Source organism: Phoca vitulina, unplaced genomic scaffold (assembly GCF_004348235.1).
Source record: "Phoca vitulina isolate PV1807 unplaced genomic scaffold, GSC_HSeal_1.0 scaffold35, whole genome shotgun sequence".
Lineage (NCBI taxonomy): Eukaryota > Metazoa > Chordata > Mammalia > Carnivora > Phocidae > Phoca > Phoca vitulina.
The window spans coordinates 2,517,014-2,542,992 of record NW_022589738.1 but is presented as its reverse complement, the minus strand read 5'-3'; the positions used below and the strand labels follow the sequence as shown (position 1 = coordinate 2,542,992).

The following is a 25,979-nucleotide window of genomic DNA, read 5'->3' as shown; positions in this document are numbered from 1 at the left end:
CTCATATTTTGGAGATGGATATGAACTCAAAGAGAAACAAACAAAAGGTCTGGATACCTTTCTCTTCCCAATTCTCTATATCCAGGTCCCTCTGGCTTCAATTTATATTCCACGACCCAAACTCTTGGGCCAAATCACAACTTACACTTTAGTTCCCCAAAATACTATACCCATACTTTGTACATAACAGTCCTTCAACAGCTTATATTATGTCCCTGCCTCTGAATCATAATCCAAATCCTCTTAATCACATAAAATAAAAAATATGTAATAGCCATTATGAACGGAGACCATGCTACACTCTTGAAATAACCATTTGAAGACACGGTATTTCATGGACTTTAACCCTTCAAACAAAGTAATAACAGTATTTTTGTAGTTAAAAAAAGTTCTACAAACACACAGTGTGGGAATATTCAAAATAGGTTCTTTTGTTTGCAGACAAATACACTAATAAAAAAAAGGACAGAGGGGTGGAAGGAGGGAGGGAAGGAGGAAGGGAAAAGAGGAGAAAGCAAAAAGGAGGCAGCAAAGAGGAGGAAAGGAAGAAATGAAAAAAGGAAAGAAAAAGAGGGAAGAGAAAAGGGGACACACACACACACACACACACACACACACACACACACACACACACATATTAACAAGAACATTAAGCAAACCTTTCTGAACTGGTAGAGATACAGACTCTCCAAGCAAGCATCTGCTTAACATGTGATTTTTGTACAGAATTCTACAAATGACAGCAACTCAAATGTTTATTTACTGAATTGCTACAGTGCTTCATAAACTAGAGGAGAATGGGTATTACTGATAGTCTTTGCCTCTTTCTTCAAGTGCTGCTTATAAAAACTAAAAACAAGGTAGAAAACTGTTCCAAAAGAAAATCTATTGGGTACAAAGGCTGAATATCTACTTCCACTGATATTAAAGGCCTTCATTCTAAATGTAAGCAAAACTTTAGAACATGACCTGAGACACTAGATTCAATCCTTGTTATAATCATATATATACCCGAAGTGATATCTAAACCAAAACATCATAAAACTCAATTTTTAGTATTTCAATCAAGGATGTTACGATGACATAACTTCATTATATTTAATTTGTTCCTTAAATTCATAGCAATGGGGGAGTAAGGCAATGATGTAATGCATGGTGATTAACATAATAATAAAAAATGATCAAATGAAAAAAATATTACATCTCCAGCTTGTTTATGAAGAGATCCTATTGCTTTCAAGTTAGTTCTGTTAATGAGAAACAAATACCTACTTCTACATTTTTATGGAATGACCATATGTGTCTATCTAAAGTCAATGCTATACACAAGTAATGTGACATAAAAAATTCAACATTACTAATATGTACTATAATCATATTTAATATGCTCTTGGTTATTAAAGTATCTAGTTCTGGTTTTCTAGTAATCACAGTGAATTAAAAATAATATTCTAGCAAAAGACACATGAAAAGCTTTGGGTTTAAATGATGTTAACTGTATTTTCAAAAAGATTTATAAAATTAAAAATAAAAAAGAAATAATAAGAAGAAAGAACAAGGATAAGTAGCCCTCTTGGTTAATATGTGAGATCAAACATCAAAAATTGATTTTTATTCCCCGGCCTTGATGCCTCTGGTTTTATAGGTTGGACCAGGCATGAAGACTGAGCCATTTATCTTTTAAGGAGAAGATGGCAAGTGCACTCCTTTTCTACTTGATCTATGGAGATCAGTAATGATGCTCTTCAGTAAGCTACATATCTGCTTCTCTCAACAAAGGTGCCATGGTAACAGGCATCAGCTGAAATGAGTGTCAGCTATGAAAGTATATGGATAAATTAATATTATTTATTCCTAAATTGCACGCTTAATATTCAAAAATCATACAAACAAACCTTCATCCAGCTGGGTCTTAACACACATAGTGGGAGAAGCTATCTTAATTCACATTACACAGAAAAATAAATCAAACCTGCCGCTTAGTCTCATTATCTGTCCTATTTATCATTTTTACATTATGATAGAGAAAACACATTTGGCTTGGGAGGTATTAAGTAGCCATGTGACAACTATATTTGTAAATAGAGGAGAACAAGGTCTCAGAACTTCTGCCAAACTTAGAGCAGCATTTTATTACCACCCTCCCAAAATAATTATATCATTAAAATAAAAATTGATTTTGAGACAGGTCATTGAGTTTTCTCAGGTCTCTGGAGCAGAAGGAGTTATGAATTTTCCAACTGTCCCACATTTCTAGCTCTGCTCCCTTGCTACTCAAACAAACAAAGTAAATCCCAATTTAATAAAAGTTTTTCCCCCAGATTAGAATTTATATAGAATGCACCTTTCACCACTGTTTGATGGTGGAAAAAAAGTCACATTTGCACTTCAATACATCAATCTTAAATCTGACATACACAAAAAGAACTGAAAAAAATTTTATGTAACCAAGTATCATAACCAGAAAAAATTAAGTTTTTAAGATTCATAGGCAGCAAAGACAGCAAAAACTGTCTAAATACTTAGACAGTTAAGTGTTTCCCTTCTATGTGGCCAGTATCTCAAAGATCCATATTAAGTGCTTTTAATGTAAACTGCCATTGGAGAAAATAACACTGTTGTAGAAATTACCAGCTTCCTTCACGACTTGCTCCCTCTTGTACCTACAGTAACTCCCATAGGTTTCAGTGCAAGTGGCAGACAAAGAAATCAAAATAACTGGTATTTGCCAGTAATCCACTCGAATTACAAAAGCCACTACATCATAATCCTGCTCTAAGGTTTTCTCCATTTAAAAAAATCCACCAAGAGGAACATATGAAATAATGTGTCAACATAAAAACATTATTTTTTCACATTGTCTACAACCACATCAATGGCAGATAAAACAGCTGTACAGTAACCAAAAAGTTCTAGAGCCAAGAGGCTCAGGAAAATTCCTTTAACTCTCAACCCTGCATCATCTCCTTGTCCATGCACAAGTACCCCTCAATTCCTCCCCAGACTTTCACCCAAGGGAGGTGGGGGGCTCATGATAGCAGACTTGTTCTCTACTTCCCTTGCATGTGGCCTTTTTCATTAGATAATCAATATGAGTTTGAAGCCTCTTAACCTAAGGGACTGAGAATGGTTGCTGTAGCCCCATCTAGGCCATTTCATTCTTTCTCCTTTCTGAATTCCCAAGATACTTTTGTTTATCCAATTCTTGATAATCACAACACCTTGCAGCCTCTTGCACATTATCTCCTCTTTTTCTCACTGTCTCTCTAGTACTAACATACAACACATTCTAGTTCTAGCAACTAAACACAATACATTTCTTCCTCCATTACACTCAAAAGCTATAGCTTCAAAAATTCTGTAACCCCACATAAAATGTGAGTGTGGCAAGGCTTCATATTATCAGTCACTTATCAGACAAAATAAAACTTCATACCGGTAACAGTATTTATACAATTGCCTCATACATTTCACTCACTCCAAGTATCAACAATCAGCTGAAAACCAAGATGTCTTATAACACAAAGTTTTCCATAAGTTTCAACATTATTCTATTTAGCAGCTCCTTTCCTATTACCAGTCTACCTCTATACTTTCTACTAACATGTTAGGATGTTCCTCCATGATATTTTCTTTAATAACTCTGGTGCTTTCTTTAAATACCTGCAAAATAATCCAGCAAATCAGCTGAAGTACAACACTAAAAAGAATCTGCCCTAAGCATAACTGATATTGAAATGGTAACAGTAAAGTTAACATGAAAGTAAGTCACAATGTTTCCATGCAAAAGTTAAAATGACACTCTTTATAAAAGAATATTGAAAATCATACTATAAAATGAAATAAAAGTACAAGCTTTTGGTATTGAATCCCTTCAAATTCATAGTAATTGATGATATAAACCACATTTTTTCAATCCATCCTCACCTTTCTAATTCCCTGTGAATAAGCTCCATTCATTTAAAAATATGTCTGCAATATTTCCACAACACGGGCCCCCATTAATTCTCAATCTCTCCACAAATGGCACATATATGAATGTAGCACCATCACTTCAAGCCATAAAAATGAGAATAAAGGAAGATACACTGCTTACCAGAGCCTCTTTTGGTCACAACCTTCAAACTCTGAGTAAAAGTAGCATATAAGAGAATCAAGTGTGGAATCGGAGCTTTCATCTTCCAGGTTTTAAAGGCTGTTCCCTAAAGCAAAGATAAAATGAAAAACATATTTTTTAAAAATATATAGCAATATGTTAAGATTTTTGTTTGACTTTTGATCATGCACACAATTGGGGCAATGGGTATCACAAGAGTGAAGAATGTGAACAGGATCTGTATCATGTTTTCCTTTATGTTGTGGTTGCTAAGTAAAATCCAAACAGGTAGTGCCAAAATTATTTTTCCATACGGCCCCTAACATGTTTTAAAATCTTAAGATCCCTTAAAGGGTTAGAATTTCTCTTTAGAGTACCTAACTGCATTTAAGTAAGTGGAAACAATCCTGTCAAAAAGACTATTTCACTAACAACTTATTTCTAATATAAATTACTAAACACATTTTTTAATGTTCCATGGTACAATAGAATACGATTTTATTCTGTATCATTCTTCCCCGTCAAAAAGAAATCATAAATTCTATGCCTCTAAAGAATTAATTTTAATTTTACAACTATCTTTCAAAAATCTCTAAAAGATATTTCAAGAGAATTTTAAGACTCTGTCTCTATTGAAAATAAGTACACTGTCTCTGAAAGCTATGGAAAGATACATCATTTCTTCCTATTACAAGTACTAGAAGGGACATTAGCCTAGTATCTGGATTTCAAAAGGGGGATAGATTCCATCTGAAATTAACTGAAATGAAACACTATCTTTCTTGGAAAAATCACCCCTCTTTTATTTTTGTCTAAGACTGAGATAGTAGAGGTGAAAGACTGAATTTCAAAAAGTAGCAAGTCAGAACACAGTTCAAATATATTGTCAATCCATGACAGCACAAGTTTCTTTGCAAGACAGTTGAGGACTGATCGTACTCAGCTTTCAATCACTATGACTTTATTAAAAATGAGGAAGCTGAAATGGTGGTTTGACAGTCACATATTTTGCTCTCCTACTGCCACAGATACCTCTGAATTTTTTTTTACCTCTGAATATTTCTAAATGAGTAATTCATTCGCATTAATAAAAGTCTGTTAAGACACATTTTAATTCACAAAACAAAATCCCTATCTATTCACTTGCAGTAAAGTGATACCATCATCATTTTAGTCAGAAAGTCAGTGAATTTTTAAAATAAGCACTGTGAATAAGCTATTTTAACTCCAGCTCCTTTAAATGACGATAGCCTAGGCGCACCTGGGTGGCTCACTCTTTAAGCATCTGCCTTCAGCTCAGGTCATGGTCCCAGGGTCCTGGGATCGAGCCCCACATTGGGCTCCCTGCTCGGCGGGAAGCCTGCTTCTCCCTCTCCCACTCCCCCTGCTTGTTTCCCTCTCTCGCTGTGTCTCTCTCTTTCTGTCAAATAAATAAAATCTTTTTAAAAAAAAATGACGATAGCCTGTTTCGGTTTTCTAAAGAAGGACTTTGAGTTCACATAAAGACATAAATGAAACCTAGTGTGAAAAGCCAACTCATCAAATGCATCTGACGAACTGCCACATTACAGCGCAAGCCTGAGTCATGGATTCCTAAACCCTGAATCCCATTTCCAAGCCACTGCACTAACTGAAGCGGCAGGAAATCTTCAAGTTGCTATCTTCAGCCTTCAGGTTAGCAGTGAGAATCAGTTCGTCTCTCAGTGGGAGTTTCATCAGCACTACCCAAACAATTCCAGGATCCAACTATACACTGCAAGACCTTCCAGCTTAACTATCTTATTACTTTACTCTTGTTCAAAATACTACTTCCCCACTCATTTCATTTCTATAAGGCACACAAGCTAGTTCGCAATTTTATTTCTTAAAACTCAATTGGTTTGGAAAGCATCAGTTTGGTAATGTCCAGATCCTTAATTGAGTCTCTTGAAATGCTGTGTATTAGGAAAAAAAATATGTAGCAATTCACAGATTCAACATCTTGGTCAATCTACAATAACAATCTTTACAAACCTCTTTGACATAATTTATTGTATCTTATCTTGAAAGACAGATCAAATATATCTAGTCATAGACATCCAAGCTTTGCTGTACTTGTTGCATGATTAAAATCCTTACCCACAAATCCCAATGCCAACTATATATAAATATAGTGATGTTCTTATGTACATTCTTATTGTCACATGGTGGTTCATCCTATCAATGACCTAATTTCAAGTAGCTTCAAATTATGGATGGATGGACCTGAAATTATCTGCCTATTTCCCATTAATACCATCACCATATGACGCCATGTGAACCACTACTAAACCTTACACAAAATGAACATATTACAATGGTTATGAGCAGTCAGTCAGTCTAGGTTCCTATTCCACTTTCACCACCTATTAGCGGTGTCATTTTGGGCAAATAAACTCTCTGTGACTAGTTTCTTCATTTGAAAAATAGGTATCACTACAGTATATAGCATAGTACCTAGAAGAGCACTGGCACACACAACGAAGTCAAGAAATGAAAGCTGCGGTTGTTACTGTTTACACTGCAGCTGACTGCTGTTACCATTACTGTTAACACTCTCATAGACACAACTCACATCCTCTCACCTGAGACACTTTCTAGATATACCAGCTTTCTTTACATCCTACCTCAAGCTATTAGCTTATCACTTTAATTATACGTCTTTCTATCTTCCCAGACTTGAAGTCCCATCAGGGTGAATATGTTTAATTCATCTTTTTATTTCCAATGCTCAGTAAATTTTAGCTGAAAAAGTGAATGAATGACAGACTGAATGTGGCTGCTATTACATGAAGTTGAATTCTGGCATTCAAACTCATCATTTGGTAAACACTTATTAAGCATATACTAGTTACAAGATGCTGTGCTATGGCGTAGTGGGGACACAAAGACAATGCAATGCACTCTAATAAAGAAGGCTCGTAGACCAATAAAGGAGACAAACGCTTACCTACTTAATTAGACCGGCCCTATTGCCATATGGTGAGTATAATGTGGTGAGGGAGTAGAGGGAGGAATCTATTAATTCTACTTCAGGTTGGTCTGGTGAAGTCACAGCAAAGAGCTTTCAGAGGAAGAAGCATTTCAGTTAGGTCATAAAGGAAAGTTTTTTGGTTTTTTTTTTAAGGTAAAGGGACTTCTGGGTCTAGGCTAAAGTAGAAGTGAAATTGTCACTCTGGTAGGAAGAATAATGCCTGCCCACAAACACACTCACATCCTGAAACTAGTGAACATGTTACCTCACGTGTCAAAGGGATTTTGCTGATGTGGTTAAATTAAGGATTTTGCGATGGGAGATTACGATTCAAGTAAGCTCAATGCAATAAAAAGCATCCTTATAAAAAGGCAGTGAAAGAATGATATTCATAGAGACAGATTATAAGGATGGAGGCAAAGGTCAGAGATTGGAGTGATGCACGCTAAAGATGGAGGAACAGGACATGTGCCAAGGAATGACTTTGGCCAAAACAAGCTGGAAAAGGCAAGGAAGCAGATTCTCCCCTAGAACTTCTAGAAAATATGCAGTCATACCAACACCTTGATTTTAACCAAGTGAGTCCAATGCATTTTGAACTTCTAACCACCATAATGATAACATTAAAAATTGGGGTTGTTTTAAACCACTTAATTTGTGGTAATTCGTCACAGGAGCAAAATGAAACTAATACAAAAGGATGTGAAATGGCAGGTTCCAGTAACAAAGTATAAATAAACCACAGGTTGTGAGCTATAGTGACAGAAATTAAAGATGTCAGGGGTGCTGGGTGGCTCAGTCAGTTGAGCGTCTGACTCTTGATTTCGGCTTAGGTCATGACCTCAGGGTCATGAGATCGAGTAACACATCAGGCCTGGCACTGGGCGTGAAGCCTGCTTAGGATTCTCTCCCCCTATCCCTTTGCCCCTCCCCCACCCCTGCTCTCGCACACACACTTTCTAAAAAAATAAAAAAACATAAAAATATTTAAAAAAATAAAGATGTCAATGTGAGATTGTTAATAGCAAGCTATGCTAGGTAAGAATCTGGGACTTTTTCCTCATGCCCCCTACAATGTTTTTCACTCATATACTGTCTAACTTCATCCAAGAATATTTCATGCAGCTTCACTTTCTTAACCTCTTTATCATGAAAACATTCTGTACACTGAATGTTTCCTCAGAATACACGTGACGACTCACCTGAAATTCTGATCTATCCCCTTTCCACACAATCCTAAGAATTCTTTGCAGTATAGACAACGAAGAACCAATGGATGCTTGTAAGTGAAAAATCTTAACTGTGTTAGAAAGCATAGTGTAAAGGTGGAAGAAACTAGTTAGCAGGCCGTGGTACAGGAAGATGAAGGAGAAGGTCTGCCTTAATACAGTACAGAGAAATGCTGAAAAAACAATGTATTTGGCAATAACAAGAGTTCAGGGATATTAAAGGAAGTGGCATTAAAAGCAAGCTTTGAAAGTGGATCTGAGGCATTTATTTTGAGCAACTAGGTCTATTACGATCCTATTTACCAATATATAGAAACAAAAAAGACATTTTACGCACTGAGGATGGAGAAGTATATGAAATTATATTTGAGGCACATCAATTTTAAACAGCCTGTGGAATCTCCTACTAGAATTGTCTTGTAGTTAATTAAAAATATTAGCCAGAAGCTCAGTGTAAAGATGGAAAATGATAATATTGTAATTTTAGCTGAAGTTAAAGACATGGGTTACAATAAATGGGAAGAAAGCACAGAAAACACAGAGAAGAGGGCTTACATTTTCACCTCTGGAGCCTACAAATGTTTATGAGACAGCAAAGGGACTCAAAGGGAGAAGAAGGGAAAAAATCAGATAGTAAAGGGAGACCTTATGTATTATAAGGATAAAAAAAGACAAACCTAGCTTTAGATTTAAGATACTGCCACTGATACTGGCTACTCCTTTGATTAAACAAATGGGGGCATAATCAGAGAATTTAATGAGGAAAATAAGCTTCATTTGCTTGTTCCTAAATGGTAAGACGCGGAGTCCATAGTTCAGAGTAGAGAAGCTGAGGGATAACTTAGTTGAGAATGAAGAAGATCTAAACTGAAGCCAAGAGAAGCAGAGCCAGAGGAAGGTGAATCTAGAAAGGAGAGATATTAGTATGGGCAAGTTGGGACACTCTTTACAAGCAGAAGGAAAAAAAGTATACAGGATGAATACAAAGTCCAGTTTGGAAGTAAAATGGAGGGAAGTGGCACGGTTTGTTTTATTCCATTTTCATTGTAAAGCATACAGAACTGGTTTTAGAATGAGAACGAAGCGGGTTAAGAGTCTTACTGTACGTTAGGTTAAGCAAACAACTTCGTATCTTTAAGTCTCAGTTTTCTCATCTACAAAACATGGACATGAGTATGTGAGATATTTATTTCATTTTAGTTTAGTTCATTGTTGACATACCATTCCCAAATAGGGAGGGAGCAAATTCCTACTTCAAACTTTTATAACCTTTAAAGAATTGTCTTTATGGTATCTACCACAGTGTTTAACAATGACATTTCACTATATACATTTTAAAATGCTAACTCTCTTCCTAGGTCTCCTTTCTCTCCACTCTTGCCTGGTATGGAAAAATTGTGCTCGAAAAATGGTCCATTATATTTTATTTAGTCCTTAAAGTTTTTACGTTGTTAAACTCAAAAGTATACCACTTTCCACTCTTATAGGTATCCATTTGTGCATGACACAAAGTATTTTACCCGGCACAATTTACATAAAGCAATTCATGTTAAAGCTGTGGTAAATATTTCCTATGGAGATGATAAACAGAGGTTCTTAAAGACTCTGCAACTAAAAGTTACCAAAAAAGCAAAATATTTAAAATTGGCCCCAGAGAAATGTGTTTCTTCTGTCATGAACTTACGACAATTACTTTTTTTCTAATTTAAATACTATTAGGCAACATACAGTACACATCATTAGTTACAGATGTAGTGTTCAATAATTCGTCATTTGTGTATAACACCTAGTGCTTATCAAAATTATCCTGAGGAAAATCAACCACTCAGAATTTATGAAGACATCTAAACATTTACTTTTAAATTTGAGTGCCTACCATGTTTCAGATACTGTTTTAAGTATTAAGAATACAAAACCATTAGGAAATGGTCACTGTAGCTAAGGAAGAAAGACATGAGAAATCAATGATTATACCAAAGGGATAGGTGTCAGACGAATTCTCAAGTCTACGGAACATGCTCAGTACAGCCTGGAGGGGTCATGAAAACAATCTCGGAGAAATGTGACATTTGAGCTAACTTTGGACCAGGGTAGAAAGGGTTTAAAAAGTGATGGACAATAGATGCAGGTAGAAGAGAATAAAAAGAGTGCAAGATGCATCTGAAAAACCACTAGTGAAAATAAAACTATATACTTGACAACCTATTCAATATGGGTTGAAGAGTAGGCAAGTGTGTATGTTTAGATCATCAAAATGAAGTATTAAGTCATTAGAAAATTGTTTACAAAATGGTCCTGGTAAACCAAGTTCTGGTTTTTGTTTTTTTAACACAATCCTAACCAGAAGATCATTCATTCCTAAAGAGCCTGGCTGGCAAGAGAATGTTAAAGTTCCTGACCTTATAACTAAGACCAGTAATGATACGCAGAAGTTAATTCATAACCTGGCTAAAAGACCAAAATGTCAATAAGATCATCAGTCATATGGTTCTTGACAAATTTCCCTATAAGGTCATAAGAATATGATAATGAACAGTCAAATAACTCTGTTCAAAATGAATGGCTTCCGTATTTAAATAATGTCCTGAGAATTATACATAGAATAGTTTGCTGTACAGCAACCTGGCATAAAATGCTATGGAATGTTCTGCAAACAGACTGGAGTAGTGGCTGCAGTTACTGTGGAATAACTGGCACACCTACTGAGTGGCACCAGGGAAGTCTGAAAACTTGTAGAAGGATCCTATACCTTTAGAAAGGGCTTGGTTCTCATGAAATCTGAACCACATCCTTGAGCAGGTGGGAAGCCAATGGTGTTTGCAGAAGTGAATGTCATGACCAGCTTTGTATTAGAAAGAACAACCTTCTATCTAATCTGCTAAGAAAGTAAGATCAATAATATAAATGAAATCAAAAGTGAAAAAGATGATATAAAATATACAATGACAAAAAATTTAGAACACTTTTAATTTTACTTAATTTGAAAATCTTACAGAATGGATTTCTGGGAATGTAAATTATGAAAATCTGCTAAACAAAAACAATCATGAATCTAACAAAAACATTTAAAAATTCTAAATACCATTACAGTATAAACTCCTAAATTTTGACTACAGTAAATACCACAGATGAGCACCTGCAAACTTTCAAAGAACACAAGGAACAGAAAACCATGGTTATGGTTGTAAAAACACGGAAAACCTTTTATTTATTTTTTTTCACAGAAAACCTTTTTAAAAAAGACAAAACAAATGATCAGAACTCATATAAGGAATTTAATAAACTTTGTAAAATGGGAGTAACACTGGCAAGGGTTGTTTAGGTTACTACTATTACTTAGCTTTTTTCTATAAGTCCTAGGCAGTGAAATGAACCAGAAAGAATAATAGCTATAAATATAAGTATTAGAAAAAGGCAAACACACAATTTTCAGTATTTATAGATTATGGTTATAAAAACATTAAAAAACTTCATTCCATTATAAACTGAAAAATAGTGTGCTTCAAGATGAAAATATTAACCACTTTGTCAATACTGACAAAAAATGTCAAATTTTTCCAAACTGGTATTATTCACTTCTAGTCAAAATCCAAACAGAATTTTTGTTTCTTGAGAAATAAAATCTAAAATTTGACTGGAAAAATAAACAAGAGAAATTTAGAAAAGATGAATTAAGTAGGACTTGCCTGCAAGATACCAAAATACATTTTAATTCTAGGCTAGTTAAAATGGTACAGCCACAAAAATGACTTATCAATGAAAAATACATATACAACACTATACCAGATATCAGAATATCTAACAATATATGATAAAGGGAGCATTTATCACTAAACAAATGAAATCGGTCTGTGATAGTAAAAACCTAAAGTGGCCCTCAAGACTCCTACCCCCTGGTATTCACACCCTATAGAATCCTCTACCCCTGTCAGTATGAGTGAGGACTATAAATCTAAGAGAGTATCACTCTCATTATTAGGCTGTGTTATATGGCAGAAGTGAAGATGTTCTGCAGTTGTAAATAAATCAACTAATCAGTTGACTTTAAGTTAATCCCAAGGGAGACTACACTCAGTGGGCTCAGGCTAATCAGGTGGCCCTTTAAAAAAGGTGTCTAGAGGTCACAGATAGAAGATGTCAGAGAATTAAGAAGCAGCAGAGATGCTCTCCTACTGGCACTGAAGAACAAACTGCCACGTCGTGGAGAGAATCACATGTCATGGAATGGTTTGTGGCCTCTAGGAGCTGAGGGCCTCAATCCTACAACCACAAAGAACTGAATTCTGCCAAAAACCACATCAACTTGGAGGAGGAAGACCCCAGGTCTCAGGTGAGAGTTCAGCCTCGCTGATACCTTGGTTTCAGTCTTGTGAGACTCTGAAAAGAGGACCCAGCTAATCTGTGCCCAGACTCCTAACCCACAGAAGTGATGTGAGAAGACATTTGTATCATTTTAAGCTGCTAGATTTGTAGTAATTTGTTATGCATTAATAGGTAACTAATATATCACTTAAATACTCATAAACCCAGGTAGAGATTTATGTCAATAGATATGTAATAAAGTATCATTGAAGTATCTAATCACTAAAAAGAAGTACTATTAAATTGTAGGGAATGGCTCTAAGATAAAATATTATTCAGGCTTCACAAATAGTTTTGAAGTTCATCACTTGGAAAACAGTCACAACAAAATGCTAAGAGATAAAAGCAAAATACAATGCTGTATAGAGAATGATTCATATTATGAATAATAGGGATATAGATAAATGACAAGAAAAAAATTACCTCACAGCATATGACCTTTGCAATCGTTAAGTAATTATACTAAATTTTAGGTTTCCTCCTTATTGTTATATGGTTGCCCAATTAAAAAAAAAATGAGTATCTACTGCTTTTCATACAAATATACACATTTTTATCTCCCTTTAAAATTTACTTAGAAGAGGATTTAAGATAAGGAATAGCACAGAGGACCACAGGGAAGGGAGGGAAAACTGAACGGAAAGAAATCAGAGAGGGAGACAAACCATGAGAGACTAGGACTCTGGAAAACAAACTGAGGGTTACAGAGGGGAGGGGGCTGGGGGAAATGGGGTAACCGGGTGATGGGTATTAAGGAGGGCAGGTGTTGTGATGAGCACTGGGTGTTATATACAACTAATGAATAGTTGAACACTACATCAAAAACTAATGATGTACTATATGCTGGCTAACTGAACATAATAAAAAAAAAGGTTTAGGGCGCCTGGGTGGCTCAGTTGGTTAAGCGACTGCCTTCAGCTCAGGTCATGATCCTGGAGTCCCGGGACTGAGACCCACATGGGGCTCCCTGCTCAGCAGGGAGTCTGCTTCTCCCTCTGACCCTCCTCCCTCTCATGCTCTCTCTCTCTCATTCTCTCTCGCAAATAAATCTTAAAAAAAAATTTTTTTTAATAAAAAAATAAAAATAAAGGTTTTAAGGTTTTAGGTATCCATCAATAGATGAATGGATAAAGAAAGAGTGAGATACACACACACACACACACACACACAATGGAATATTAATCAATCTTAAAGAAGAAAATAATTTGCAACAACATGGATGGAACTTAGAGCATTATCCTAAATGAAATAAGCCAGGAACCGAAAGACAAATACTGCATGATCTCATGAAATCTGAAAAAATCAAACTCATAGGAAGTAGAAAACAGAATGGTGGTTGCCAGAGACTGGGGGTGGCGACAATGAAGAGATATTAGTCAAACGGTACAGAGGTTAGGTTATGCAGGATGAATAAGGTCTAAGGATATAATATACAGTATGGTGACCATAGTTATTAATACTGCACTGTACACTTAAAATTTGCTAGGAGAGTAAAAAAATGTTCTCATAACACAATAAATGACAGTTACGTGAGGTGATGAATATGTTAATTAACTTGACTGTAGTAATCATTTCACAATGTATATGTTTATCAAAACATCAAGTGGTATACCCTAAATATATACATATTTGTCAACTACACCTCAATATAACTGGAAAATTTAAAAAAAAAGCTTTTACAGAATGAAATTATCTCAAATTGGTCAAGAATCTGGATAAATTCTTATTATTTTAATTCTGTAAGTCAAAACCATATACATGTCTCAATTTAAGAGTCATCCAGATAAACTACATTGTGCTATTTTGTCACTACAATAATTTCTAATATTCTCAGTCATAAGATCCACTTAAATGGGTCACTAATAGAAACACTACAATAGCAGTCAGAATCTAATTAACATAGATTCTGAACAAAAAGATACAAACCCATACACACAAACCTACACATTTCCTGGTGTGTTTACAATACCTGTTAAATTGTTCCAAGCAGATAATAGACAGTAAGTATGTAATGGATAACTGAAGGAATAAAATATGTACTGTAGATGCATCCACAGGATAGTACTTAAATGAAATATTTGAGGTACTGGAATGAACAAAAGAGATTACTGGATCATCTTTTGATGGAAAGGTGGAGCTTCTAGGGACTACCTGACCCAACCTGTGCACCTTTGTCTGTAGACATGGTATTTCACAACTCTGAAAACGCAACTTCTAGAAAGTTAACAGCAATGCAAGTAATTCTTGCCCATAGAAATGGAAATTATTTGTGGTCTGGTGGGATGCAACTGATCACTGCCCTGTGTACAGACCAGTTGTGGCAAATCCATTCCAAAATTCTTTTACTGCATATAAATTTGTGGTTCTCTGACATCTCCTCTAAACCAGTTGTAACATGTCCTCCAGTTCCTTTGTTAGTGAATTAAATTAATCTTTGACATGTGCTCATTTTGTATCTTTATGACCCTTGGGTTTTTGAAAATTTTGCTTGAGAACTACATTTATTATAATAAAGTTAATCAATAAATACTTTAAGATAAGCAAAGTATTTTTTAAAGGGTTTTTTTTTAGGATTTTATTTATTTGACAGAGAGAGACACAGCTAGAGAGGGAACACAAGTAGGGGGAGTGGGAGAGGGAGAAGCAGGCTTCCCGCGGAGCAGGGAGCCCGATGTAGGGCTTGATCCCAGGACCCTGGGATCATGACCTGAGCTGAAGGCAGACGCTTAACTGCTGAGCCACCCAGGCATCCCATATTTTTAAAAGTTTAAAAGAAGAAATTACAATAAGCTACCTTTGGTTAGATTTTATATTCTAGTCAATGCTTAGTATCATGTTTTAATCAGAAACCATGTGAACAACAACATAAAGACAACTTCAAGGCAGTTAAATAAGAAACCAGTGAAATTACAAATATGCATAGAAAACACTATCATCAATAAGAACTATCTGTATTTTGAGTCACTAGGCCTTTCTCTCTACTTTGGAAAGGCAGAAGAATCACTCTTAGAGGAATGGTGGCTGGGATGCAGCTTCCTAGAAAAAGGTCTCAGTATCAAGGTCATTTGAAAATGATGTAATCATCCCTTACAAAGTCCAGACTTGCTTAGTGTAACCAGCTACCCCTCAAAAAATCCCTGGGACTAGCTGATGGTCTGCAAAGAGAGACCTGAATAAATATACAATGAAGGGGATTAAGGGAATGCACTGAAGAGTATAATGCCTGTGTTTGAAGTACAGCTTAACTTCTTACCATTGTGCAAACGTGGATAAATTAATAATACTTAATATCTCTATACCTCTGTCCTCCCATCTGTAAAGTGGGCAGGGGAACAGTCTCAGAGGATTATTGCAAAAATTAAATACAATAATGTATGATTAGCATTAAACACTGATGCTTAGTTGAGTGTGTATTACCCTTTATTACTATAAACCACAGGACTATGGTTAATTCAGCTAAGGCTGAATTACCATACATAGTAATTCCAGTTTAACACTACTGGGAATTATTGGGGGAATGGAAATATTCCATATGCTGCCAGAAATTTCTGTAAAACTCAGTAGAACTCATACTTATTTGGTGACAGGAGAAAATCCAGTAGATGGATGAACCTGACTAGCTAAAATGGAAAGTGCACTGTGCACAAGAATAGAGAACATAAATAAAAACACTACATGGTTTCCATCTGCTACTTTTCTAATTCACCTTTCTTATGCCTTTCATATTCATCATGCCCTCTACTGTAATTCAGCTGCAAAGCTCATACTGAAGAAAGTTTTGGGGTTCCAAAGTCAGCAGACTGGATGAGGTAAGTGACAAAACCAGGGAAGAAAAGCAAATATATTGCATCATTGCTCTTCTGGGCTGCATACATGACCCTAGCTGAGTGGATCTGCCCTCCTTTGTGAATTCTTCCTACCAATATATTCAATGGATAGTTAGATAAACCTGACCCTTATCACATTTTGGTTTGTTTAAAATTCAACATACTGAAGAAACTTACTGCAACTCTCAAGAAAACATGGCTTTATGTTAATCAGACCCCGTCTTTGATGTTTGTTATATGTGGCATAAAGTTTTTTAAAATTTTATTTTTCCAGTTAAACTCCACATACCCATAGCCATAACAACTTGCAAAGAGAGAAGAATACTGGGAGAAAAGCTAAGACAGTGCTCCTCAACCTTGCCTGCATTTTAGGATCACTTGGGGAGCTTTCAAAGAGACTGATAACCTGGGTAATCCCAAAGCTGATGATGCACGGACCACACTTTGAAAAGCAAACATCTAAGCAAGTCTATTTTTTAGAGCTCCCTACGGCAGGGTTTTCTCAACCCCACTGCTATTAACATGTTGGGCCAGATAATTCTTTGTTTTAGGGGGCTATCCTGTGCATTGTAGGATGTGTGGCAGCATTCATGGCCTCTACCCACTAGATGCTAGTAGTACCTTCCCTGAGTTGTCACAAGCAAAAATGTCTCCAAACATTGCCAAATGATCTGTGGCAGGGATGGTACCTTCCTATCATTAGTTCATGTGAGTAGTCAGAATACTAAGCTCTAACCAACAGAAAACTCAGTTCTAAGGCCCTGGAACAAAGTACAATTAGGTATCTTTTGTAAAGGTGCTCAGTAGCCACCCCTAGGTACTACGCAGTGAGAACTTGACCACTGAAGTTGCCAGGAAAAGAAATATAAGCATTTGTCCAATCTGCTAATACGTCATTAGAATTCTCATAAAGGAAACAAAAAACAATGATAAAGCTTTGTAATTTAAAAAAAAAAAACTGTTAAAACTGAAAGACAGTGAATGCATTTGTTCAAGACAAAATAATGGCCCCCAAAGATGTTCATGTCTTAATCCCCAAATTCACTGAATATGTTATCTTCCATGGGAAAAGGGACTTTGCAGATTTGATTCATTTAAGGATTGTAACATGGGAGAGATTATCCTGGATTCCAAAGTGGGTCCAATGTAATCACAAGAATCATTGTAAGAAGGTGACAAGATTATTAAAGTTAGGGAGAAGGGCATGTGATAACAGAAGTGGAGATTAGGGTGATGAAGCCATGAGCCAAGAAATGTCAGCAACCACTAGAAGCCACAAGATTAAAGGAACAGATTCTGTCCTGGAGTCCCCAGAAGAACCAGCCCTGAAGACATCCTGATTACAGCCGTGTAAGTTACATTTCATATCTCTAATCTTCCAAAATGAAAGAGAATAAATTTGGGTTATTTGTGCCATGAAGTATGTGATAAGCTGTTACAGCTAGTAAAGAAAGCTAGTACAACAGTGAAGAAGCCAGAAACATGAAAGAAATACTCTGCTTATCAAAAACAACTGTTAACCTTTGTTGACCACTTACTAAATGTCATGCATGTATCTAAGAATTTTACATGGACTATTTTGTTAATCTTTACAAATTTTCAATCACATAGATGCTACTGTCTATATAAAGTACCTTGCCCAAGGTCACACAACTAGAAAATTAGTTTCCATGTCTTCTACTGACAGTATTTTAAATAGTCAAAAATATGTAAAACAGAGTTAGTTCTGAGACCTCTGATGCAAATGTATCCACAAATAAAACCATATAGGATCCACATCTAGTGATCCACCTGCAGGCAGTGCTACTATTTCTTTGGACAGTGTCTGCTTACAGAATCCCTGCATGGAGTGAAATTCTATCCATGTGCTACTTACGTGCTTTTCAACTAGGCATCTGCTATATTCACTCAACTCCAAGGTTTTCACTATCTGAGGCTCCTATTTCTTTATTGCAGGAGCTACACTACCTCCTCAAAGGGAATATACAGGGCTGTATGCCTGTGTGATCTGGTTGCTTCGTAACTTCCCAACACCTAGCATACAGCTTTCCTTGCTTGAGGTTCTTCTAAGAATGACTGTTGTTCTTCCCACCACCACTATACTGCCACAAGTTCAGAAGATACAGAGGTCAAACAGCATTTGGTATTGACTACTTTCCACAATCTATTCAGCAGTTCTGTGTATCATCTTGCTCTTTTAGGCTTTAATAGATGTATGAACTTGTTAACCAACATATGCCACACACTATCCTAGACACTGGAGTACTAGAGACATAACAGGAAACAAGATCAAGAACCTTCCTTCATCAAGCTTACATTCTTGGTTGTAAAACACAGGCAGACAAGGAATATATTTCATTTAATAATAAATGAGAGGAAAATTAAACAGTACTTCAGGAATGAGAATGATGTGGTATAGAAGTTACAGTTTTAATTTCTTAAATTAATTTCTTAAAGGTTCTATCACTTGGGAATTAAATCATGAGAAAGCAGTCACCTGTGAATATGGGGGGGAAACATCCCAGGAAAAGGGTGAGCATATGCAAAAGCTATGACAGCAGAACAAGTTCTTAATAGGTGCACAACGGAAAGAACGTCAATATGATTGGGGCTGACCAGACATGAGGGAGATGGGAACTAGGTGAAGCATGAAGAACAGGATGGGACCAATAAATGGAAGCACTTATATTTTATTTGTACTGCAAAGTCATCCAGAGTTTATACAGTACTCTTTTGGGTTGAATTGGGTCACCCAAAAGAATATGTTGAAGTACTAACCCTGGATATCCATATATATGACCTTATTTGAGAAGAGAGCCTTTGCAGATGTAACCAAGTTTAGATGAGATCATGCTAGACTAGGGTGGACCTTAAATCCAATTACTGGTGTCCTTACAAAGAGAGACACACAAGCACTCACAGGGAAGAAGGCCATGTAACAAAGGAGGCAGAGACTGGACTCATGCATCTGCTCAAGCCAAGGAGAGCTAAGGATTGTTGTTAACTGTAAGAAGCTCAAAAGAGACAAGGAAGGATCATCTGCGAGAGCCTTGAGAGACACGACGGCCCTGCAGACAACTTGATTTTGGACTTCTAGCCCCCAAAACTGTGAGAATAAGTGTGTTGTTTTCAGCTACCCAGTTTGTGGTAATTTTGTTGATGCAGTCATGGGGAACTCATACACATTATTTAAAAGTTTGCCTTGACTACCATGTTAAGAATAGACTATAATGGAACAAAACTAGGAAAAAGGGATACTAATTAGGTTGGAGGCTAATGCAGTGGTTCAGACAAGCACAGATAGTGGTTTAGAGTACAGTTCTAACAAAGGTAATGCTGCAAAATCCTCAGACTTGATGTACATTTTAGAGAAAATACCAATAGGAGTAACTAATATGTTGGATGTGTCAGTGAGTTAAAATGAAATCAAAGATCATTCCCAGGTCTGGCCAGGAAGTAGAGGTATACTGTGTTACCATTAACTGAGATGGGGAAGGCTAGGGCCATAGCAAGTTTGGGAAGTTAAGAAGATACGATCCATTCTGGATACTTTAAGTTTCAGATGCCTATATCATAGCCAAGTTAATTTGATATATTACTGTTTCAGGCCTCTAATAATCCCTGCCTCTTACTCATGACCTTGTGTGATCCCCTTCCTTTGACTGTGGAATGGACCTAGGGACTTGTTAATAAGGCAAAAGTGATGGGATGTCACTTCTGAGATTAAGTTACAAAAAACCGATTTCCATAAGTCAATCAGAGAAAGACATGTATCATATGATCTCACTGATATGAGGAATTCTTAATCTCAGGAAACAAACAGAGGGTTGCTGGAGTGGTGGGGGGTGGGAGGGATGGGGTGGCTGGGTGATAGACATTGGGGAGGGTATGTGCTATGGTGAGCGCTGTGAATTGTGTAAGACTGTTGAATCACAGACCTGTACCTCTGAAACAAATAATACATTATATGTTAAAAAAAAAAAAAAAGAAGAAGAAGAAGAAGATAGCAGGAGGGGAAGAATGAAGGGGGGGAAATCGGAGGGGGAGATGAACCATGAGAGACTATGGACTCTGAGAAACAAACTGAGGGTTCTAGAGGGGAGGGGGGTGGGGGGATGGGTTAGCCTGGTGATGGGTATTAAAGAGGGCACATACTGAATGGAGCACTGGGTGTTATACTGAAACAATGAATCATGGATCACTACATCAAAAATTAATGATGTAATGTATGGTGATTAACATAACAATAAAAAAACTGATTTCCACTTTACTGGCACTCCCTCACTACTCACTTTGATAAAGCCAGATGCCCTATTGAAAAGTCCATATGACAAGAAATTGAGGGTGGCCCCTGGTCAACAGCCAGAGAAAAACTTGGTCCAACAACTTTTAAGGAACTGAATCCTGCCAACTACCATTGCGTGAGCTTGGAAGCAGATCATGCCCCAGTTGAACCCTGAGATGACTGCTGCCCCAGCCAAAATCTTGACTGCAGCCTTGTGAGTGACCCTGAGCCAGAAGACCCAGCTAAGCCATGTCCAGAGTACTAACCCACAGAAACCATGAGATAATGTTTCATTTTAAGACACTAAGTTCTAGGTAATATTTTTATGTAGCAACAGATAATAAAGATGGGAAAGATGTGAGAGAAATCTGAGCTACAAACATACATTTAGGAGTCACTGATTTAGGTGCCCCAGGAGTCACTGATTTTATACAGATTTTATTTAAAAGGAACTAGACGTGGTCAACTATGGAAGGGAGATAGACAAGACTGCTCATGATTGAGGCCATCAAACTAAAACGTAATGAGGCCAGAGAAATAGGAATCAGCAAAGGAAAGAATTAATTAGGTAGGAAGAACACCAGGAGAAACTATTTTGAGATGAAAGTTGTAGCCAACTGGGTCAAATTATGCAAAGAAGTCAGGTAAGATGAGAAGTGAGAATTGACCACTGGATTTAGTAACATAGCATTCATTAGTAACCTTAGCCATTTTACAAGGAACAAAAACCTCATTGGATTTCGCTAAGGAGAGAATGGAAAGTGAGACAGCAAAGACACTGAATACAGAAAATTCTTAGAGGAGTTTTTCTGTGAAGTCAATAGCACCACAGCTCAAGGGAATGTTTTCTGTAAGATGTGTGAATAGAAGCTCTACCTGGAGGCTCATGGGAGTGATCCTACATTGAGAGATAAAATGGTGATGTAGGAGAGCTGACAATTGAAGGAGCAATCTTTTAAAGAGTATAAGAAAGCATAAATGTTGGGGTGGACTTTAAATAGTAGCAGTCAGATTTTGACTACTCTAAATGGAGGGAAGAGTATGCCAGTAAATGTAGTGATAAAATGTATGTTCTACTACAATACATCATTAAAAAAAAAAAAAAAAACAAGTAGGAAGAACGGCAAGTCTTCACATTTGAGTGTTAAAGGTGTGGAAAGAGGGCAGGAAGTTTAAAGACAGAGGACAATGGACAAAATAATATCTCAGAGCATGGTACAGTGAATGAATGTCCTAGATAAAGAGGAAGATTGCATAGCACTGTTGCAGTGTCCACTAGGGATATGTGATCACAAAGATAAAGTCAGAAAGGCAGTATGATTTATTTCAGGAATGCTCAACAACTGAGTGAAGGCAGGGAGCAGGTGGATAGCTGGATTTAACTCTGTTTGGAGTTGTTTCCAAGTGAGTCTAAGAGAAAAATAGAGAGGCAAATGTTTTAAGAGTTTAACAGATTGTAATAGTGCTGGACCATGAAACTGCACCAATAAATTGTTCATGTATATGATGTCCATGCCAGAACCATATTTTTTTCTAATAGTTTAGACCTGCCAATATAATGTCATGCTAATTGAAAGCTAACTTGGTTCAAGTAGTCCTACAGAACAGTTTCATGATAATGATTAAGAAGCAGACGCATATAATTTGACAGACTGAAAAGATCCAGTTCCCTTAGCTGCCTGTGTTTTAACTCCCTGGGTAATATACCCAGTGTTTGCACTTAAGAAAAATGCTTTCAGGCATGATGGGATCTAAATACTCTCACATTGCCTGCCTGGAAGCTAGTCTACTGTTCTTTCTCTGTTAGCTTCAATGCAAGCTATGGGCTTGACACTAGGATTTAACAGGATTTACAACTTATTCCTGAAAAAATAGGCACAATTTTAAACTCCAGTAGATATTATTGCAATCATGCCAGCAGGAAACTTAATTTTGAGAAACCTATGGGCTTCAAGGAAAATAGATCAAAAAAAGTTTCTCATTAACATCATGCAGAGAGCCATGTCACCAACTATTTACTAGACAAAATATGTACCTGATATGTTGTATGAGGTGACATGATGAAAATCCACACTGATCTTGTCATCCCAAAAGCAGTATCTCACCTTCCTTGTTGAGGGCATTTCTCAGTAGCCTCCTCCATCCCTCTGGGTTTTTTTAAAAATATTTTAATTATTTATGCGACAGAGAAACACAGCAAGAGAGGGAACACAAGCAGTATGGCACTTCCTCACATAGAGATTTAGACATGTAGCCCTGGTTTTTAAAGATTTGGTTTAAAGATTTTTAAAATCTTTAAAAAATAAATTTGTGGTTTTAACTTCTAAATTAATCTCACAGTGATTAGTACATTGTTATTAACTGTGTTATTTTTATTTTTTATTTATTTATTTAAAGATTTTATTTATTTATTTGACAGAGAGAGACACAGTGAGAGAGGGAACACAAGCAGGGGGAGTGGGAGAGGGAGAAGCAGGCTTCCCGGTGAGCAGGGAGCCCTATGCGGGGCTCGATCCCAGGACCCTGGGATCATGACCTGAGCCGAAGGCAGACACTTAACGACTGAGCCACCCAGGTGTCCCTCCTCCATCCCTCTGTTAACCATCTACCAATAATAAAATGCTTTAAGGGGAAGAAAGCCCTCTTAATCCACCGTTGTCAGTACCCCTAAAACCCTTGTTTTTTTTTCACCTAGTAACCTAGTATTTAACATTTATCTTCTGTAACAGTTCTAACAACTAAACTATGTTTCATTATCAATAGTCAGCCCTTTAGAATGTTTTAAAGGTATTATCATGGATAATGATGGACTTAATTTGATTATTTTAAAATGAGATATATATTAACTACTGCTTTTAAAATCATACTTGTCTAATAAAAAAGCCTTTCAAAACATCAAGTCTGAACAGTAGTGTTTAAAGGTGTCCTTGAAGGGCATTTCCCAAGATGATTCTATGAACACAGGCCCCATCTCTGCTCCTAAAAGTTCCTCCATTAAAAGATGACAGGTTTGGGAGAATTCCAAATATTCTGTACTATCATATACACGCCTTGTTCCATCCCATTCTAGTTTTTCAGGCCACTTCACTTAAAAATGTAATTCATGGTGACTGACACTTCCACTGAAATTTGTCTGCAACTAATATATTCTAGCAGCTACTGTCATACATTCCTTCTCTTCTATTTGCTCACTTTGACTTTCTCCCCTAAATACAATGCTTCTTAGAAATATGCTGGGTTGACCATTTTCCTGCCAAAATCTGCAGATTCTAATTAAATAACTCACAGAAAAGCAGTCATAACAAAAAGCTAAATTACAAGACCTTGGGAATGCAATTGTTTCCAGGTGGGGAAAGACAGTGGGGATGGTATAAACTTCCACTGGCCTCTAGGAAGAGAGAGAGTGGCATAATGAAAAGCCTGCTGCCCTTTGTGTCCTAATGCTGGGCTTGAATCCCAGCTATGTTACTTCAGGGAAATAAGTTCATAACCTGCAAGTGATTTTCTTTACAAGAATAGGAAACCTAATAATGGCCTTGCCTATCTCAAAACACTCTGTAATGTAAAATATTACCCTTACTTCCTCTGTGCCTATCATGCATCCCATGTGTGGCATATTAACACTGGACACCAACTAGAAAATACTATCTTGTATATGCATCATTTCTCTGAATACTTCAACTGATCCCACTAATATCAACTCATTTTTCAAAAGATATGAGATGGTATCCTCATTTGTCCTCATATACTAAATAGATTAACCAAGATGGAATACTTTATAATTAGATGACTTCCAAAAGACACACAACACTGCTTTGACATGCCAATTTAATGCATCATTCAGAAGTCTTCAGCCTCCAAAGAGCAATAGCACTGCTTTCTACCTAAATGTTGGTAGCTGGAGGTTTTTAAAAACCAAGGCTACATGTCTAAATCACTATGTAAGGAAGTGCCATACTACTTAGAGCTACAAAGCACTGCCTGAATGTCCTTGTATATGCTCATACATGTAAGCAAGATTGTATTTAAAATCCATTGTAAATGTCAGAAGGAAATCACTTTTAAGTCCAGAGAAATGATCGTCCCTTCAGCTGTGCTTACTAGTAACAACACTTTGTCTAGAGAGGCGACATGTTCTTCTCAATGTCCAATCAAAACTCTATTATTTCAATTAAACTAATTGACTCACCACCAGAGGCTGATAAAGCTTGAGCTTGAGGACCCTTAAATACACAGGCCTCTTTTTTAAAGCCCTGCACTTAGTTTTGCAGTTGTAATTTTGCATCCCGTTATCTTGTAAAGTGGGGCCAAAATTGTATAAGCTTCAAGGTACATCAAAACTAGATTCTCCTCAGCTCACCATATGTACTTTACCTACTCACTATATACTCCTTGTCAAGTTGACTAAATATCTTCATTTTTCTAGAGACCCCCAAAAATGGAAAATATAATGAAACAACAAGCTCTTATTCACCATTTGGTGAAGACAGTCCTTCTACATGGATTCCCAGATGGTAATTTATAGCATAGACTTTTGGAAAGGAGTGTGGATGTATGCAATAATAGGAAGAGCAGTAACTTGCCAACTGAGAGACCTAGATTCAAGTTCAAAGTGCGCCACACCACTCACTAAGATCTTTGCAAAGTCTAGTTTTAGTATTCTTACCTTTGTGATGAAAGAATTGAACAAGATTATCACTACAGTTTCTGCTTGGAACATCTGGAATTATGTAATCTAGTGCTATTTTTCAGTCATATCATTTTAGACTTAATCTCATATTGCAACGAAGAGATCCGATAGCAATATGGAATTCTTCGCAATGCCCACCTATATACAGGACCCTCAAACTGGCAAGTGTCCCCAGAATGACGACTTTGGTCTGCCTATTTCATCAACTTCAAACACAAGAGGATATACTCACTGTGTCACACTTTGCTTCATCAAATGGTAAAACACAGTCTATATGTATTACTTTAGTTATGGGGATAAGAAAGCAGAATTTTATATGTAAATTACTTTCAATATTTCCTTACTTGTTCTCATGAGAATGATATCCAATATATCCAAGTATCATTAAATATTTACTTCTTAGATAGCTATTTTTAACATGGCTCATCAATTTCATCCTTTCTGTACATACATTTATTATTCCAATGAGATTTAGAATCTATTGCTCCACTCCTCTGG

The 25,979-nt window shown here is 36.6% G+C and overlaps 1 protein-coding gene across 1 annotated transcript in view; it reads right to left on the bottom strand.

Moving 5' to 3' along the window:
- IL1RAPL1 (interleukin 1 receptor accessory protein like 1) overlaps window positions 1–25,979 on the bottom strand; it is a 1,353,569-nt gene that overhangs the window by 1,146,629 nt on the left and 180,961 nt on the right. The window contains exon 2 of the mRNA XM_032426508.1: window positions 4,097–4,202. Coding sequence (XP_032282399.1) covers window positions 4,097–4,178 — 82 coding nt within the window. The 5' untranslated portion in view covers window positions 4,179–4,202. The remainder of the gene's footprint in view (window positions 1–4,096; window positions 4,203–25,979) is intronic.